Below are 19,927 nucleotides of genomic sequence, written 5' to 3'. Positions count from 1 at the left end.
GAGGACTCAGACGTTACACACACTCCAATTAATAGACACTTCGAGGACTCAGACGTTACACACACTCCAATTAATAGACACTTCGAGGACTCAGACGTTACACACACTCCACTTAATAGACACTTCGAGGACTCAGACGTTACACACACTCCACTTAATGTCACTTCGAGGACTCAGACGTTACACACACTCCACTTAATGTCACTTCGAGGACTCAGACGTTACACACACTCCAATTAATAGACACTTCGAGGACTCAGACGTTACACACACTCCAATTAATAGACACTTCTAGGACTCAGACGTTACACACACTCCACTTAATGTCACTTCGAGGACTCAGACGTTACACACACTCCACTTAATAGACACTTCGAGGACTCAGACGTTACACACACTCCACTTAATAGACACTTCTAGGACTCAGACGTTACACACACTCCAATTAATAGACACTTCGAGGACTCAGACGTTACACACACTCCACTTAATAGACTCTTCTAGGACTCAGACGTTACACACACTCCAATTAATAGACACTTTGAGGACTCCGACGTTAACAAACTCGTCTTGAATGACTCTTTGGGGGACTCTGATACTGATATACAAACAATTGAGGATAGAAAAACACACCACACTGTATTGTACTAGCAAACTTTTTTAAATTGACTTTGCAATATATAACATTGACAGGATGTTGCAAAGAATATTACATGCAAATGCACTGCATGCACAATCATTCTCTTAATCCTAAGAAATGCCAAGATGTTGAAAGAGCAGTGAACACATTGTAGAAGATAAAATATAATATATAACGAGATCGAGAACCTTGGCCTAAACAATTAACTATATCTTCATTCCTCCCTCTTTTCCTCTACTTCACTTTCACTCCTCCCTCTTTTTGTCTACTTCACTTTCACTCCTCCCTCTTTTGTCTACTTCACTTTCACTCCTCCCTCTTTTCCTCTACTTCACTTTCACTCCATCTTTTCCTCTACTTCACTTTCACTCCTCCCTCTTTTCCTCTACTTCACTTTCACTCCTCCCTCTTTTCGTCTACTTCACTTTCACTCCTCCCTCTTTTCGTCTACTTCACTTTCACTCCTCCCTCTTTTCGTCTACTTCACTATCACTCCTCCCTCTTTTTGTCTACTTCACTTTCACTCCTCCCTCTTTTTGTCTACTTCACTTTCACTCCTCCCTCTTTTCCTCTACTTCACTTTCACGCCTCCCTCTTTTCCTCTACTTCACTTTCACGCCTCCCTCTTTTCCTCTACTTCACTTTCACTCCTCCCTCTTTTCCTCTACTTCACTTTCACGCCTCCCTCTTTTCCTCTACTTCACTTTCACGCCTCCATCTTTTCCTCTACTTCACTTTCACTCCTCCCTCTTTTCGTCTACTTCACTTTCACTCCTCCCTCTTTTCCTCTACTTCACTTTCACGCCTCCATCTTTTCCTCTACTTCACTTTCACGCCTCCTTTTCGTCTACTTCACTTTCACTCCTCCCTCTTTTCGTCTACTTCACTTTCACTCCTCCCTCTTTTCCTCTACTTCACTTTCACTCCTCCCTCTTTTCGTCTACTTCACTTTCACTCCTCCCTCTTTTCGTCTACTTCACTTTCACTCCTCCCTCTTTTCCTCTACTTCACTTTCACTCCTCCCTCTTTTCCTCTACTTCACTTTCACTCCTCCCTCTTTTCCTCTACTTCACTTTCACGCCTCCCTCTTTTCCTCTACTTCACTTTCACGCCTCCCTCTTTTCGCTCTACTTCACTTTCACTCCTCCCTCTTTTCCTCTACTTCACTTTCACTCCTCCCTCTTTTCCTCTACTTCACTTTCACTCCTCCCTCTTTTTGTCTACTTCACTTTCACTCCTCCCTCTTTTTGTCTACTTCACTTTCACTCCTCCCTCTTTTCATCTACTTCACTTTCACTCCTCCCTCTTTTCCGTCTACTTCACTTTCACTCCTCCCTCTTTTCCGTCTACTTCACTTTCACTCCTCCCTCTTCATCCCTTTCACTTCTACTTTTAACAACTGTTTTTTCAAGAGAAAATGAAAAAGTGTTAAACACATAGTGGTGAACAGCTTATGAAACAAAATTCAAAAAAGTGCTGAATATTGAAAAGTCATTTTACTTCTACACGGCTACAAAGCACCCTTTTTTTTGAGAGTTGTGATCCTGTTTCGCACATAGTTTTTCAGGCCAGTCCATGTTCGCTCCTTCAAAGCCTCTGGCTCTGCTTCAATGCATCTTTCACAGTCTTGCTTACCAGGAACTTTGCATGTCTTGATGAACCTCATCATGTGCCTTTCTATTGCTTTTACCTCAATGTCCTCCCATTTTCTTTTTGGAGCCTTTAAAGAACCTGAAAAAAATAAGGAAATAAAGTTTTAAATCAGAACCAATCATGACATATTGTAATCTGTAGATTATTAGAAAATGTGAAAAGCCCTCAGATGCTTATTGCTCAGGGATGCCAACTGCTTACATTTCAGGAAAATTCCCAGCTTTGAAACCAAAATCAGTCACCTACATGATGTGTGTTTGAAAGAGTTTGTGTCGAGTGAGGATGGGGCCCAAATGGCCAATGGCAGTTAGTAATATTTGTGCTATTCTTTGACGATCTGACAGGAGTGCAGTTTTCGATAAACAGCTGAGAATAAGGTGAGGCTGCCTATGATCACATAATAGTATTAACACAATAATATTAATCTTCTGCTAAAGGTGCTGTTTCTCTCCTGGTAATGTTGTAATTAAAAATGACAAACAAAATTATCACGTTACCGTATGGGATTAATTAGTAAATTGTTCTTAATCGTGAGTAATGCATTTACCGTTGTGTTCTGATGTCCCAGTGTGTATACTGGGAGGACTTTTATAATGACGTCTATGTTGTGTGGCGCTAGATGACGCCACCAATCCAATGTTACTTTCAGTTTTTTCCTGCCTTTCCACAGGTGTGAATGTGGGTTAATACACACAAGGTTTTTTAATAATACTCTTTTACAAGTGGTGTATGCTTTTTTGAAACACTAAGTTTGAGTCATTGCAGTTTATATTGGTTATAATGATGCAAGTTCCTTGTGGCAATTCGCGAGCATATGTTAACCGCTATTTACCCTTTCATTTGCATAATAGTGCACATATTCATGAACGTGGCTGTATGGTTGCTGTGCAAAACCAAAAAAGAAAGCTATATACTTCCAACTGATTAATATTGTGGAGGATGAGTGTTAAAGAGATTTAATGCCCATTTTAGGACTGCATAATACATTTAATTTATTGATATATCAAGGGCTTGCAAAAATTACATTATTTTAATACTTTAACTTTCATGATGACTTTTTCTTACACAATTCCCACATTGAATGAAGTCACAACAATTGGATCAAAAAATAAAAATAGACTCATTCAGAATATCCCACAATATGCTGAAATTAACTATATTCATTTATTTTACAAAGCAAATACAAATAATTGCATTTTGATATCAATCGTAAATGGCATAAATAAATACAGTCAGGTCCATAAATATTGGGACATGGACACAATTCGAATCTGTTTGGCTCTATACACCACCACAATGGATTTGAAATGAAACGAACAAGATGTGCTTTAACTGCAGACTTTCAGCTTTAATCTGAGGGTATTTATCAGGTGAGCGGTGTAGGAATTACAACAGTGTGCATATGTGCCTCCCACTTTTTGAGGGACCAAAAGTAATGGGACAGATTAACAATCATAAATCAAACTTTCACTTTTTAATACTTGGTTGCAAATCCTTTGCAGTCAATTAAAGCCTGAAGTCTGGAACGCATAGACATCACCAGACGCTGGGTTTCATCCCTGGTGATGCTCTGCCAGGCCTCTACTGCAACTGTCTTCAGTTCCTGCTTGTTCTTGGGGCATTTTCCCTTCAGTTTTGTCTTCAGCAAGTGAAATGCATGCTCAATCGGATTCAGGTCAGGTGACTGACTTGGCCATTGCATAACACTCCACTTCTTTCCCTTGAAAAACTCTTTGGTTGCTTTCGCAGTACGCTTCTGGTCATTGTCCATCTGTACTGTGAAGCGCCGTCCAATGAGTTCTGAAGCATTTGGCTGAATATGAGCAGATAATATTGCCCGAAACACTTCAGAATTCATCCTGCTGCTTTTTCAGCAGTCACATCGTCAATAAATACAAGAGAACCAGTTCCATTGGCAGCCATACATGCCGACGCCATGACACTACCACCACCATGCTTCACTGATGAGGTGGTATGCTTTGGATCATGAGCAGTTCCTTTCCTTCTCCATACTCTTCTCTTCCCATCACTCTGGTACAAGTTGTTCTTTGTCTCATCTGTCCATAGGATGTTGTTCCAGAACTGTGAAGGCTTTTTTAGATGTTGTTTGCAAACTCTAATCTGGCCTTCCTGTTTTTGAGGCTCACCAATGGTTTACATCTTGTGGTGAACCCACTGTATTCACTCTGGTGAAGTCTTCTCTTGATTGTTGACTTTGACACACATACACATACCTCCTGGAGAGTGTTCTTGATCTGGCCAACTGTTGTGAAGGGTGTTTTCTTCACCAGGGAAAGAATTCTTCGGTCATCCACCACAGTTGTTTTCCGTGGTCTTCCGGGTCTTTTGGTGTTGCTGAGCTCACCGGTGTGTTCTTTCTTTTAAGAATATTCCAAACAGTTGATTTGGCCACACCTAATGTTTTTGCTATCTCTCTGATGGGTTTGTTTTGATTTTTCAGCCTAATGATGGCTTGCTTCACTGATAGTGACAGCTCTTTGGCTCTTATAGTGAGAGTTGACAGCAACAGATTCCAAATGCAAATAGCACACTTGAAATGAACTCTGGACCTTTTATCTGCTCCTTGTAAATGGGATAATGAGGGAATAACACACACCTGGCCATGGAACAGCTGAGTAGCCAATTGTCCCATTACTTTTGGTCCCTTAAAAGTGGGAGGCACATATACAAACTGTAGTAATTCCTACACCGTTCACCTGATTTGGATGTAAATACCCTCAAATTAAAGCTGAAAGTCTGCAGTTAAAGCACATCTTGTTCGTTTCATTTCAAATCCATTGTGGTGGTGTATAGAGCCAAAACGATTTGAATTGTGTCGATGTCCCAATATTTATGGACCTGAATGTATATTGTAAGTGACCTGCATGCAATTTGGAACAAAAGACAACTTTGTGATCTCTGGGATAGATCGTAAATACTGTAGGCACCAATGCTCTTTTTTGGGAAACACAGCCCTGATCTTTCCCATTATACATTTTAAAATTAATTTCAATTTAAAAGGTAAAATTTTAGCACTTTCAAAATCAGTGATTATTCATGATTAATGATGTAAAATTATGTGATTCATCACGATTAAAACTTTTAATTGACCGACAGCACTAGTTGTAATAAAAAACACAAGATTGTGTCATATTCTTATAAACAGCATTGTTTTATACTATGCATATGTTCTGTGATTAATGAATACAATTGTAATTACATAAAAAAAAGATGTGTGAAAATATAGAAGCCGAACAAAAGCCAGCAAAACAGCTGAAACCTTACTGAATGTACATTTAAATCATTTACTTTCTTTAAACTTGCAGTCTATTTTCTCTAAAGAAAGCCCAGAGGCATACCCCAAGATATAAAACAACCTTTTTACTTCCGAACTGGCCTCCCTGATTGTTGTCTTTAGTTAATATAAAAGTAATTCTTGGTGATTAAATGATTGGTTAAAACTTTGCTTACTTTGATCCTTTTGTGATCCAGACAGTTGAGCCGTCTCTTCTGGGGATGCTGACTGAGATGGGTCGCTGCAATCCTCCTCATCACTTGACATATCATTAACGAGGGGTTCAAATTGTTCTAAAAGAAAGCATTGATGAATGAAAATATAATATCATCATAGCATCATACTTTCAAATGTAATTTTTTTTCTTACATTTTCTGTCAAAAAACTTGCATAGACAAAAATATTAGCATAGACATGCAAGCATGCTCATACCATTTGGGTCAATTTCAATCTCATCAAGCGTCTTTCCTTTGAAGTCTGAGAGTGTTCCCTTTTCCATTGCTAACAAGACCTTGCTCATCTTTGCCAGCTGCAGCGTCCCCTCCGGTAAGCGGTAATATTGTCTGTGGATTCTGATATCATGACCGAGGAAATCAGCCAATTGATCTGCTTCGTTCTCATCAAGGTTCAAGATTTTTGACATGGTTGCTATGTGTTTCCTCAGCTTAGTTGATGACAGTGCTTCTGGATTCTTTATGCCACATTCCTGAGCAGCTCTGTAAATGCACTCTCCTCCTCGGTATGCAGGCATTGCTCCTGATCTGGCAAACAGAAAAGGATTCTCAGCTGGGACTTCACAAACCTCACGTGTTTCAACAAGCAGCTCCATGGCAGAAACCATTGAAGGCTTGAGAAGCACAGGAACCTTTCTCCCTCGTTTACCACGGATCTCAACTCGGGTGAAGTGCAGACACAACTTTCTCTCGAACTCCGAAAGACAGATCGCTAGGTCTTCATGTAGCTCAGAAGAATCCCTGCTTTTAAAAGCTGCCAAAAGCATTCGTGATACCTCACCTTCTCTTCTTCTGTTGAACAGGATGACTTGCGTCAATGTGACCTTAGCAAGAGCTGAATAGCTTTTTGCCGATGGGCAGTTTCTGAGCTTGCTTAGGAACTGTTTGTGTTTCTTTTCCAGATGTGCATGCAGAACTTTGACATCTTGAGTGAAAGGAATGATCTGAGGCGTGTTCCACTTGGCTTCTTTTAAAGTAGTTAAAGCACCAGCAGAAATGTATTCGTTCCATCTTGCCTGGTGTATTTTTCTGAAGTCTCGAGCACACTCAGCACGTTGATGGTCTCCGTACATCATGGCATTGCTCTCAACAATACTACAGATCTTGTTTAAAGAATGACCAAGTTTGAGAGCTAGAGAGGGAATGCGGTAGCAGTTTTTCTCTTCATCATAGCCAGATACAACTTTAACAGCTGAAATGACTTGTTTGAAATTTGCTGGAATGATGAAGTCCACCATAGATCTTAGCCGAGTAATCTTCCTTGCTTCAAGAAGAAGTCTGCCAACTTCTCTCATCTTCTGTCTGATGTAGTCATGTTTATTAACATCAGATCCCATCCTATTAAACATGTGCTCCCCCAGTTGCATGATGCAGCAGTCAGAGTGAACAACACGGGAAACTTCATCATAGTTCATAATGGAAAGTATATTCTTTAAACCTTTGCTCACTTCTAAACCAACTGGAGTTTTCAGAGCGCAGAGTGATCGGACTCTTTTCCTGCCCTTGGATTCATCATCTTTAGGTTTCAGAGGACAGTTCTTTAAATGTTTCCAAAGGCTACGCTTGTTGTAAAGCCCTTGGCAGTAAACACAGTGAATGAAATCCTTGGCTTTTTTGCTCTCTTTTGGACGGTAGCAGGCAACCATCTCTCCATGTCCATTTCTTGCCACATCTGTGTTGTGGGCAAAGTTGCCCCTTTTCTAAGGAGGTTTAACTGGATTCGCCTCTCTTTAGAATGTTTTGGAAACGCAACTGCCTTTGCAACGTCCACTTCATTGCGATGGACAGATTCAAGGTGTCTTGCCATTTTTGAAAAAGGCTTAGAGCAATAAAGACAATACTGCTTCTTATATGACTTGCGATCCTGCACAGGTGATGGCATTGATTGAATAAAAGACCTATCTTCAGAAGAGGGGTCTGTCTCTTTGGTTTTGCATTGCACTTTAGCATTTGGTGATGGTGTTGTCACGCCTGTGTCTGATGAACTGCTTGTATCTTTATAGCTTTGTGAAAAAGGTGAAGTTGGATTTTTCAGAGAACTTTTGACCATACCTTTTCCAGAAGTCTTTTCATTAGCTTCATCTAAGCTACTTTCAACCATGCTATATCCAGAAGCACTATCATCTGATTCGTCTGAGCTGCTCTTGGGTACATAGTCAACATCGCTGTAGTCTGTAACATCTGAATCACTGAGGGCTTTCCATGAGTACTGAAAAAGAGAACAACACATGATGAAAATAAGGATGTACAATTTCAGTAAGTTTCAGTGCTCAAATAAGGGGAGTGAACTTTTAAATAAGATAAGGTGTTAGTAGTCTATGGGCATTATGTGGTTTCTGTAAATCTAATTAGCATTGTACTGTGGTTACTTAAGTGTAATGACAAGCAAGACACTCTTTCAGGTTATCATACAAGCATTAAAAATGCTGCATAGCATGTCACGTACCTCTCACATAATTTCTCTAATAATCTAAAATGCCCTTCTTTGGAGAGTAATATGTGATTGGAATTTGAGTGCACAAAAATTTTTATCAAATAATTATGGTTGGACATTTATGTAATAATAGTGACTTATCTTAATAGAGATATTAAGACTGGGTGGCCGTTTCATCTCCACGATATACTGTATATATTTATATAGAAATAAAGTGTCAACTGGTGGAGATTTTTTTATATTGTTAATATCATTGTATGTAAATATCTAATGCTTCACCTGGTTGCACTGACAGACAAACATGCAGAAAGATGAACACACAAAATGCGGGACAGCATTGAATTTGATCATTCGCAAGAGGAATGTATTTTTATATAAAAATGTGCCGTTTTCTCATGTTCTCACTAGGGCTGGTTTATAGGATGATTTAATTGTATATCGATGAATAGAGCTGGGTAGTTTCCAAATATTTTAAACAGTATCCCATTTACCATGATTTTAAAAACGTGCTAATCGAAAATTAAACAATTAAAATCATTTCGGATTTTAGAGACAGGCTGTGTCAATTTTCATTGCTCTGTTGATTGTCGACATGTTCTCTAAATAGAATCAGCGGATGACATCAACGGATGATCACTTTTGCACTGATATTCCTGGCCAAATTGAGAACAGATACTAAGGATGTCTGCATACTATTTACATGTCACAGCAAGCATTGTCCTACATAAAGACATTGGAGTAAGCCATGTGGATGAATCTGCTTGTTTTAGGTGCTTATGCCTCAAGTTGGCTGGAGTTTGTTTTGTGGAATATTTCTTACAGGACATTGGAGTGAGTTTGACTGCACAAAGAACTGAATAGATGCTTTGTGCAGGTTCCGCTAGCGGCTGGAGCTTGTTTTGTGCAGGCCCAGACCTTCAAGACAATTAAGTGGATGAATCTACACTTTTTTTGTGTGTTTATTCCGCTTATGGGCTGGAGTTTGTTTTATAGATGATCTTCTGATGTGTAATTCTGTTTAAAAAAAATTGTGTGGAAGCACCGGACTTGAGCAATCTGATGGCAAGTTTGTCGCAGGGACTATCGTAGGCGTACATGGACTGTTTGAGTTTAGAGGGATGGACACCAATTGGTGATGTTGTGCGCAGGGTTAATGCACATGTTTTTCTTTTTTTTGCTGGGGAAAGTTCGGGGTTGATTGTTGCACCAATGTGGAATGTGGTCTTTATAATTACATTTTTATCTAATTTCTCTACTATGTTAATGTCAAATACTAATATGAGTGGATTGTCACTCTCCACATGGAATGTGAATGGTTGGGACACCCCATAAAAAGAAGGAAGGTTATTTATTTTCTTAAAAACGTAAGAAATAGGATATAGTGTTTCTTAAAGAAACACAAGTTTTCTGCAGGAAGCTGAACATTTTGGGAAGATATGGGATGGACATGTTTTCTTTAGTGCTGGCTCGAGTAAGAGCAGGGGAGTCATTACATTGATAAGTAAACATCTACAATTCAAATGTCTCCAACGGATTAAAGTTAAATTAGAGTCATTATTTTTTTTTTTGAAATTCAGGGGCAAAGGTTGATTTTGGCTAATATTTCTGCACATAACAATGTGCATTATAACAATATAATGTTGGGAGGAGACTTTAATCTATTGATGGATTCAGTCCTTGATCATAGTAAAGGAAAAGTGTGTAAGTCCCCTAGAGCAACATCTACGCTTCAGAGGATGTGTACAAATCTTGGTCTTACAGATATTTGGAGACTTTTGAACCCATATGGTAGGGTCTATACATTTGAATCCATATGGTAGGGACTATACATCTTAGTCTCTGATCACACTCTGGTGAGTTTAAAGGTGTTGCCACATACAGAGAGAAAAAAAAAAAGAATATAGTTGGTGTTTTAATGTTTCCCTTTTGCAAAATTCTGAGTTCCAACTAATTTTAAAGTCCGAAATCATTGTTTATATGGAGTCCAACTGGTCCTCATTATCTTCTGTGGGCGTGGCTTGTAGACACTTAAGGCATTTCTTAGGGGTCGGATCATACAGTATGCCTCATTCATCAAAAAATCCAAAGCATGAGAACTCGTGGAGTTGGAGGGGAATATTAAAAGTGCCGAGGCAGAGCTGAAGCGCCAAATGTCGTCTGATGGCCTCAGAGAATTGACCCGATTGAAATACAGATATAATACTATTTTGTCATACTTTGAGTCGGGGGACAAAGCAGGGAAGCTTTTGGCTAGATATATAAAGGAAAGAGTCTTTTTCTACCATTCCCTCAATTAAATCTGCTGCTGGTGAAATATTTACCATTGATATTAATAATACTTTTAAAGAAATCTATCTTGATCTTTATAGTTCCATGTTTTCGTCTACTGATGAAGATATTAGAAATTTTGTGGAACCATTAGATCTCCCTAAACTGTTGACTGAGCAAACATTTTTTATTGATTCTGGAGATAAACTTGGAGGAGCTTGGCGAGGTAATTAAGCCCTTACCTACAGGCAAGGCTCTGGGGTCTAAATTCTATTTAACTGGTCTAAATCTGAAACTTTGGCTCTGACAGCATACTGCCCGTAAACAGCTTTTCATCTGACATCTTTCAGTGGCCCAAACAGGGCATTTAGTATTTGGGTATTTTATTCCCAGCAAATTTATGTGAATTTATGTTAATTTTGACCATTTAAAAAAAAATTTGAGGGATGTGGGCAGGTGGGGTATGTTGGTTAATTGTATATGTTTTTAAGTCATCAAGTATTTTATTTGGACTGTTTGTTTATATGCGTGTCTGTTGTTATTTTATGTTTGACCACTGGAATGTATGTGTGGTTGCAGGTGGTGGGGGGTACATAAATGTTAAAAGTTGTTTAAATTGAGTTCTATTTCATTTTTAGGAGGCAGTAACTGCATTACCCAAGCATAAAACAAACACAAATTAATGTGCATGTACCAGAAGCTAAACTGGTATGGCGACATCCACAGATTGTCTACTAAATGTGTATACCCACCTCCCTTAATGAGACAGGCTCAGGTTCCTGTGATAAGCCATTCCCTGCGGTGGATGCAGCACAGGGCAAAGGTGATGAGGATTGCGGCACATTAAGTGGTGAATGTGATGGTGTATCAGATGTGCATACTTCAGTGGGTGACGGGGACAGCTGGAAAACATAATCAGAAGTAATATCATATGGACTAAATGAAAGGCTCAAAAGTACCAAAAAGCACCTGTAAAGAAATTGAGGTGTTAATTATTTGTGATGCGTCTGTGTTCATATATATTACTCACCGAGCAATCTTTTTGTGACAGCTGTTTAGTGACCTGATCATGCAATAGCTTGAGATGTTTCTTTTCACTCTCATTCCTCTCAGTCTCTGCTCTTTTAAAGCGATTATAACAATCTTCATGATGTTGTCGCAACTTTGACATTCTTGATTGAAACCGCTGCTGTAGATATAAAAGAGGTATTTAGCTTAAGCCAAGAGTAAAATATACATTGTCAATGTTAAAAACTGTGGCACCTAAAGACATTTAAGCATCACTGAGGTGAGCCAAAAGGTAAGATGTATGTTTTGTTAATTTAACGAAGTTGTTTTATTTTTGGTAAGCACTGCTCTGGTATAGTTGAGGGAAAAGTGAGGACAAGTCAAAGAAATTTGGTATCACTTCTCACTTGACTTGTTAACACTTACATTAAGCGTCGTGGAAGGGAAGAATGTGACCAGAAGTGAAGATTATCATAACTTTTTAATTCTGTTATTTTCTTATAAACATCATTAATTTAGCTTGGGAAGACATTAATGGCCGGACTGCAGTTGTGTCGATTACATTGGGACTATCAAAATTTGGTACCTGTTGACTTGCATTGTACGGACCTACAGAGCTGAGATATTCTTCTAAAAATCTTTATTTGTGTTCTGCTGAAGAAAGAAAGTCATATTCATCTGTGATGGCATGAATATAATGAAAGAATTGTTATTTTAGGGTAAACTACTCCTTTAAGAGTTAGTTATATTGTTTTAATGCATTGTAAAATCCGGCCTCTAAGCTTCAAAATTACCCATTTTGTCATTACAAGGAGTGAAGCAGAATTAACTGTACTTACCGATTTCTGTGGGCCCAAACTGCTGACTGATTTTACATCACTGGATTCTGTTGACGGTTCATTTAAAGACTGGAGAAATATGAGACCGCAAAACACATTAGCAATTAATGACAGGAAAAAGGCATCATATATTGCTGCTTATGAATTCTAGCATTTTCTTTATGGTACCTTGGCTCTCCACGGCCAGTCCGAGTCGCCATAGTTGTAAGTGATTTCTTCACCTGGTAAAATGTCTCGTACAGCAAATAGACAAAGATGAGGCTTTTTCTTCACTTCAACAGTTCTCATTTTGCAAGTTGGATTTTTGTGCTCATCGTTGACAAGTCTTCCCAGGGACTTGTCTTCCTTGGATGCATCCATACTATATAAACACACACACTTACCATTAAATGTATGCAAGACATATACAGAAGTGTTTTTCACATCTACAGTCTGTTTTATATTAAAGGCACAGTTCACTATAATTCTCTCATCATTTACTCGCCCTCATATGACTTTCTGTCTCCTGTGGTAATCATTTTTGACGTGTTTTGGTCCTTACAATGTAAGCCAATGGAGTCCAAAGCTTTCAAGCTCAAAAAGGTTATAAAGGGAAAACATACAGCTGCTCAAAAAATTTAATATTGTGGAAAATTCATTCAAAAAGTGGAACTTTCTATATTCTAGATTCATTTCACATAAAAAATTATTGTTGCAATCTTGATGATTACTGCTTACAGCTCATAGAAATAAAAAATCCAGTATCTCAATATATTAGAATACAGAATTTATAATACAGAAATATCAACCTGAGAAGAGTTTTAATCAGCTAATTAACTCAAAACACCTGCAAAGGTTTCCCGAGCCTTTAATCTCCGTCTGGTTCAGTACACACAACCACAATCATGGGGAAGACTGGTGACTTGACAGTTGTCCAGACGACACTCATTGACATCCTCCACTAGGAGGGTAAGCCACAGAAGGTCATTGCTGAATGAGTGCTGTTCCATTCCAAGACCAGAGACAACGCCAGAACCGTCTTACCTGGGTTAAAGGAGAAGAACTGGACCGTTGCTCAGTGGAGAGGCCAGTGTGAAGTTTCCACAGTCAGTGATGATATGGGGTGCCATGTCATCTGCTGGTGTTGGTCCACTGTTTTCTCTCAAGTCGAGAGTCAATTCAGCCGTCTACCAGGATATTTTAGAGCAATTCATGCTTCCATCTGCTGACAAGGTTTTTGGAGATGCTGATTTCCTTTTCCAGCAGGACTTGGCACCTGCCCACAGAGCCAGAACTACAAGTAACTGGTTTTCTAACAATGGTATTACTGTGCCCAACAATACAGACAAGCTGATGGCCGCTATCAAAGCATCCTGTGCTTCCAGAACACCTCGGCAGTGCCACAGACAGATTGCCTCCATGCCACGCCACATTGATGCAATAATTTGTGCAAAAAGAGCCCTGACCAAGTATTGAGTGCATAAATTAAAATACTTTTCAGAAGGTTGACATTTCTGTATTATAAATTCTTTATTCTAATATTTTGAGATACTGGATTTTTTATTTCCATGAGCTGTAAGCTGTAATTATCAACATTAAAACCAAAAAAAAAAATTTCATGTGTAAGGAATCTAGAATATATGAAAGTTCCAATTTTTAACTTTTCCATGATATTCACATTTTTTTAGATGCACCTGTACCTCTCAAGTGTTTAGTCCATGTCTTCTGAAGTGATAAAATTAGCTTTGGGTGAGAATTCAACCCAAATATGTCATTATTCTCTATAAATCCTCCGCTGTAGTTCATGAGAGAAGCTGGTTTACGGTTGTTTGCACTTGACACATGTGCAGAGCACTCTACATTTCAAATGTGAAAGGAGTTATTCATTAATAAAGATTTATAGGGAATGATGACTTAAATTGGGAGTCAGATAGAATAAGAATGAGTAAATGATGAGAGAATGATCATTATTGGTAAAATTGGCCCTTTTACTCTCTTGAAGAAAAAGATCTCTTTGAGCTTCCCTGCTACATCAAGTCAACAGTTCTTGATGTACTTACCACCAATATTTTCCATGCCACTGAAAATCAAACAAGAATGTGCTCTCAGTTTCAGTGTAGTTTTTAGTTCGTTCAAGACTCTCCTTTGAACTCAGAAGTTCACCTCTGTATTCAAGAACAAAGTCTCCTCTGCAGAAAGATTCAGTGGTGAAAACGCCACGGCCTAAAGCAGAAAAAAACATTATTTTGATTACTGTTACAGGGTGTCTGCAATCTCATTTAATAAGTAAAAATGGAAATATCTGAAATGTACTAACATTTTACTAATTCAACAGTTCAGCTGCAATACAAAAGTAATCCAAAGTACTTATATTTGAATTGTCTTGCCTTTATATTTGCTGATGTACTGCTCTTGAAGACCAGGCTTTTCAGTTTCAAATATGATGTTATCTTCAGCATCCTGCTGAGGTCTTCTACGTCTTTTACGGATAGCCAGCATGCTGAATTCCACACATAGGGCAATTTTCATGAGGGAAAAAACGATTATATAAAATTAATGGAATAAACAAGCATAATTACAATGTAAAAAATATCTTAGAAAGAATTGTTCAATCAAAAAAGAGAGAGAGAGAGAGAGAGAGAGAGAGAGAGAGAGAGAGAGAGACTCCAAATTAAATAATGACAGAATGTTGATTTACATTGGGGTTTAATCCCACTGGTCACAACTGTGATCACACTTTGCTTCCATGTTTGTGGAGTATTACAGTAAGAGGTAAGATATAAATAATGATATACACCAAACTATTTCATTTCTACTTCACCACAGAAAGATAATGTCCTCAAAGCAAAATATGTTAAAATACAAATAGCAAATTTGGTACCTTAGGTACTGCTATTAATGCATTTCTAAGATTTACACTGAATTATATCCATCAATACACAAATGTGACTAGTGGGAAAGCACAAACTTAATTGGCTTAATTGTTTAATCGTCAACTTCATAATTAAACAGGTTCAACTAACAATTGACATGAAGAACACAAGTGAATACAACGCTAAACATCGATTTATTAGTCAAGAATCTCTTATTGTATATTTTTATGAAAAGACATCTTACCTTTTCTTCCTTAATGAGCGTGTTCAGTGTTGTCGTTCGCGGGAAAAACTGTCTTCGCTCCATTAGACGTCATTGTCACGTGTCTGAATTCCCGGAAAACGAGGTTTGTCACGTGTTAAACTCGCAATGACACACATTCATACTAACGATTTCTGCCATATACGATATAAATAGTATGTTTAGTCTTGTAGGAAGCTTTTCTGAAATTAAATGTTTAGACAAATATTCTGATAACGTCTTTTTTTCTTATTCTGATACAGATTTTGCCAACTATGTATTTTTATAGTGCAAACACAATACATTTAAATGCTAAAAATGCATAATCTCATGTTCTCATGAAAACTGACATTCTACCTTTCGTTTAGTTGAAAAACGCCACATATCAAATGTCTTTCAAAACATAATTAATCTCATCGCGTTACTGTGTAGTGACGTCACTGCATCTCACGGTCAGCGCGAGAGCGCCCATCCCCCTTCAAGACTTTTCCGCGGGCAAATCAAGTGCTTCTGAGTGAAAGCAGAGTGGGGGAGGGGTTAATTGAGGTGTCTCCAAACTTACACTTCACTTGCAATCTTATGTTCTGTTCATTCTAATAAATCAATGGCATTTCCCATTAAATACAAAGTTAGAAAAGTGGCTATGTCTAGTAACATTTCTTTTTAATTGCTTTATTTACACAATAATTTAAATTATCAATATTCTTATGAGTATATCTACTTTATCTTTTTTGAGCACGTCTAATTTTCTTTCCCTTTTTGAGCATGTCTACTTTTCTTGCTTTTTTCAATTTTTTGAGCTGTGAAGTTTTTGCATGTGAAGTTTTGCTCTGGATAGGCAGCAGTGATCAGGTGTGTGGGGAAGGGCAGCCTACACTGACCTGTATCTGATACACTGCACAAATATCTATCTTAAATCATCTTGATTTCTGATTCCCTTAAATACCATTATTGTAAGAAACTATGTAATATGGACATAACTTGGCTGATGGTTATTCTGCATCAAATCATCAAATTATTTTTATTTATTACTTAAGAATACATTTCCCAGCTTAATCACTTTGTCACATGAAAAGCAGCATATACAGTCCCCTTGCAATAAATACATAAAATAATCTACTTTTAAGGGTTAGGTAAGAATTCAACTGAGATTTGCTTCAAGACAGTAAATTAATCTCCATGTCTTTTAATATAATTATAGTATATACACACATATACATATATATATATTTGTATATATATATTTGTGTGTGTGTACTGTGTATATATATATATATATATATATATATATATATATATATATATATATATATATATATATATATAAATAACAAAGTGTTAATGAAAAATATAATAAGTGTTGTGCTGTTCATTGCTCGTCTCTGTACTGCTCTCATTGAGGCGGGGGAGGGGTGCGGTGCTTCCCGCGCGGCTGAAAGATACCAAAATAATTGAAGTGGGGAATACAATGTTTAAAAAGATCACTAATAAAATCAAGCGATTTCGATTTTAACACATCCTTTACAGGCATATTTTCATTGAATACATCCAGGTGCATACACATACTAAAAACGTTAATAAATGTAAATATTTGTCCCCTTCTCTGAGAAGACAATGATTGCTTTGCAAAGACACGTGCTTATGTGTCGATCACCTTCCCTATTTTAAATATTGTTTATACATTTATCTTTAATAAACTAATATCTAAATTACAGTACAATCCAATTGACTGCACTGCATCGTTCGCGCCGCCTCCGTCTCGGTAATTCTCGGTAACTCTCGGTAAACGGGGGAGGGGGTAGTGTGGCAGATAAGGATCGGGATTAGAAAAACATTTTGGACATACGATTTTAAATCTCCCAGTGCTTAACCAAAACCACTCTATTTTTATTTACTCACTAATGATTTACAATGTAATGTTTTAGTGCAAACACACGACATTTAAATGCAAAAAAACGAATTGGGTAATACATACATAATCTCATGTTCTCATGAAAACTGACATTCTACTTTTTTCTTTTAGTTGAAAAAACGCCACATATCAAATGTCTTTCAAAACATAATTAATCTCATCGCGTTACTGTGTAGTGACGTCACTGCATCTCACGGTCAGCGCGAGAGCGCCCATCCCCCCCTTCAAGACTTTTCCGCGGGCAAATCAAGTGCTTCTGAGTGAAAGCAGAGTGGGGGAGGGGGTTAATTGAGGTGTCTCCAAACTTACACTTCACTTGCAATCTTATATTCTGTTCATTCTAATAAATCAATGGCATTTCCCATTAAATACAAAGTTAGAAAAGTGGAAAAGTGTCTAGTAACATTTCTTTTTAATTGCTTTATTTACACAATAATTTAAATTATCAATATTCTTATGAGTATATCTACTTTATCTTTTTTGAGCACGTCTAATTTTCTTTCCCTTTTTGAGCATGTCTACTTTTCTTGCTTTTTTCAATTTTTTGAGCTGTGAAGTTTTTGCATGTGAAGTTTTGCTCTGGATAGGCAGCAGTGATCAGGTGTGTGGGGAAGGGCAGCCTACACTGACCTGTATCTGATACACTGCACAAATATCTATCTTAAATCATCTTGATTTCTGATTCCCTTAAATACCATTATTGTAAGAAACTATGTAATATGGACATAACTTGGCTGATGGTTATTCTGCATCAAATCATCAAATTATTTTTATTTATTACTTAAAAATACATTTTCCAGCTTCATCACATTACTTTGTCACATGAAAAGCAGCATATACAGTCCCCTTGCGATACATAAATAAAATAATCTACTTTTAAGGGTTAGGTAAGAATTCAAATGAGATTTGCTTCAAGACAGTAAATTGTATATATGTATGTGTGTATATATATATATATATAATAAAGTGCTCCTCTGTGGAGATCATCAAGAGCACCAAATTCCTTGGTGTTCACCAGGCGGAGAACCTCATCTGGTCCCACAACACCAACTCTATTACCAAGAAAGCCCAGCAGTGTCTCTACTTTCTTCGAAGTCTGAGGAAAGCACATCTCCCACCCCCATCCTCACAACATTCTATAGAGGGACTATTGAGAGCATCCAGCTGCATCACTGCCTGGTTTGGGACTTGCACCATTTTGGACCGCAAAGCCCTGCAGAGGATAGTGAGGACAGCTGAGAAGATCATCGGGGGTCTGTTTTCCCTCCATCAAAGACCTTTACACTAAACGCTGCATCCAGAAAAAGCAACCAACATTGTGGATGATCCACACTCCCCTCACATAAACTATTCACCTTTCTGCCGTCTGGCAAGAGGTACCGAAGCATTCGGGCCCACACGGCCAGACTGTGTAACAGCTTCTTCCCCCAAGCTATCAGACTCCTCAATACTCAGAGACTGGTACTAACTGTATATGGTAGAACGACAATAAAACCACATGACTTAACCTGAACATCACAGTGTAGTATGTCACTTTTTTTTTTATTTACTGCAAGCCACTTTGCTTACCCTGGACATTGGTTTGAAAACTGGCTAAAAAGAAACACATTTATCAAGAAAGTCAGTCTATTTTTCTTTTTGAAGATGAAGGCTATTCCATGCACCACTACTTTAAAGAATAAAACAATCTGAATTAACAGAGAAATGGACAAGCCAGATGCACAACTAGTACACAAGTCCATCAGACTCTCTAGATAACTCCGCACAAATCCTAGACCTGTACATGCAAATACCAGTTTTATTCTGCAACATTTAGAAGAGAAGAATTTTAGGTAGACTTAAAAGAAAAAAAGTGCCTGACACTGGCTAATAGGAAAAAAGATAGAACATGCAATTTAAATAATGAACTGATAAATGATTAATCCATTCAAATGTCTCTATTCTGTACAAAGTTTGAGATGTTGAGCTGTTGTTCAACGTTTGACGATAAGGTCAGTGAAAGGTGTTCACTTGAAGATCTAGAATAAACTGACTGCTAGGAATGCCTGAGGTGTCAATGCTGCAAGTGTAGGATTCTTGAACACAGCATTTATTTTAATTAAATTAGTCATTTTTAACAAAAATTTCTTTACTGCATTTCTTGTTAAATTTAAAGCATCTTTGATTAATAAAAGTATAATTTACTTACAAAAACATACAAAGTTCATAGTGATCCCAAACTTTTGAATAGTAGTTTATCTGTATACTTGTATCTAGTAATTTGTAAGTATACACATATCTATACTTATACAGTATATGCATACTTAGTGATATTGCACAATTGGTCACTGTACTTTTAAAAACTTTTTTATTTCATTTTTTTTGTATTGTATTTTTTTCCTGCATTAAATAAATATTCAAAATAACCACTCCAGCAAAGGGTGCAATATTTCCTGTTAATTTCCACTTTTGGCTTTTGTAACATTGTACATCTTTAATCTAAAATGTTGCCACAGACATTTCACAAATGATTTGAACATTGATTATGATTTGAACAGTCAATATGGACAGGC

The 19,927-nt window shown here is 37.6% G+C and overlaps 1 protein-coding gene across 1 annotated transcript; it reads right to left on the bottom strand.

The window, feature by feature from the left end:
• Positions 1-1,830: 1,830 nt before the first annotated feature.
• Positions 1,831-15,552, bottom strand: LOC127642224 (uncharacterized). The gene is made up of 11 exons (XM_052124892.1): positions 15,467-15,552; positions 14,737-14,849; positions 14,410-14,572; positions 12,539-12,731; positions 12,371-12,439; positions 11,554-11,712; positions 11,276-11,425; positions 7,626-8,030; positions 6,021-7,521; positions 5,765-5,881; positions 1,831-2,371 (listed from the first exon to the last, which is right to left on the bottom strand). Exons 2-11 carry the CDS (start codon positions 14,846-14,848, stop codon positions 2,151-2,153), a joined length of 3,090 nt encoding a protein of 1,029 aa, XP_051980852.1. The 5' UTR covers position 14,849; positions 15,467-15,552; the 3' UTR covers positions 1,831-2,150.
• Positions 15,553-19,927: the final 4,375 nt, after the last annotated feature.

Source organism: Xyrauchen texanus, unplaced genomic scaffold (genome assembly GCF_025860055.1).
Source record: "Xyrauchen texanus isolate HMW12.3.18 unplaced genomic scaffold, RBS_HiC_50CHRs HiC_scaffold_525, whole genome shotgun sequence".
NCBI lineage: Eukaryota > Metazoa > Chordata > Actinopteri > Cypriniformes > Catostomidae > Xyrauchen > Xyrauchen texanus.
This window is presented reverse-complemented; position numbering and strand designations above follow the sequence as displayed.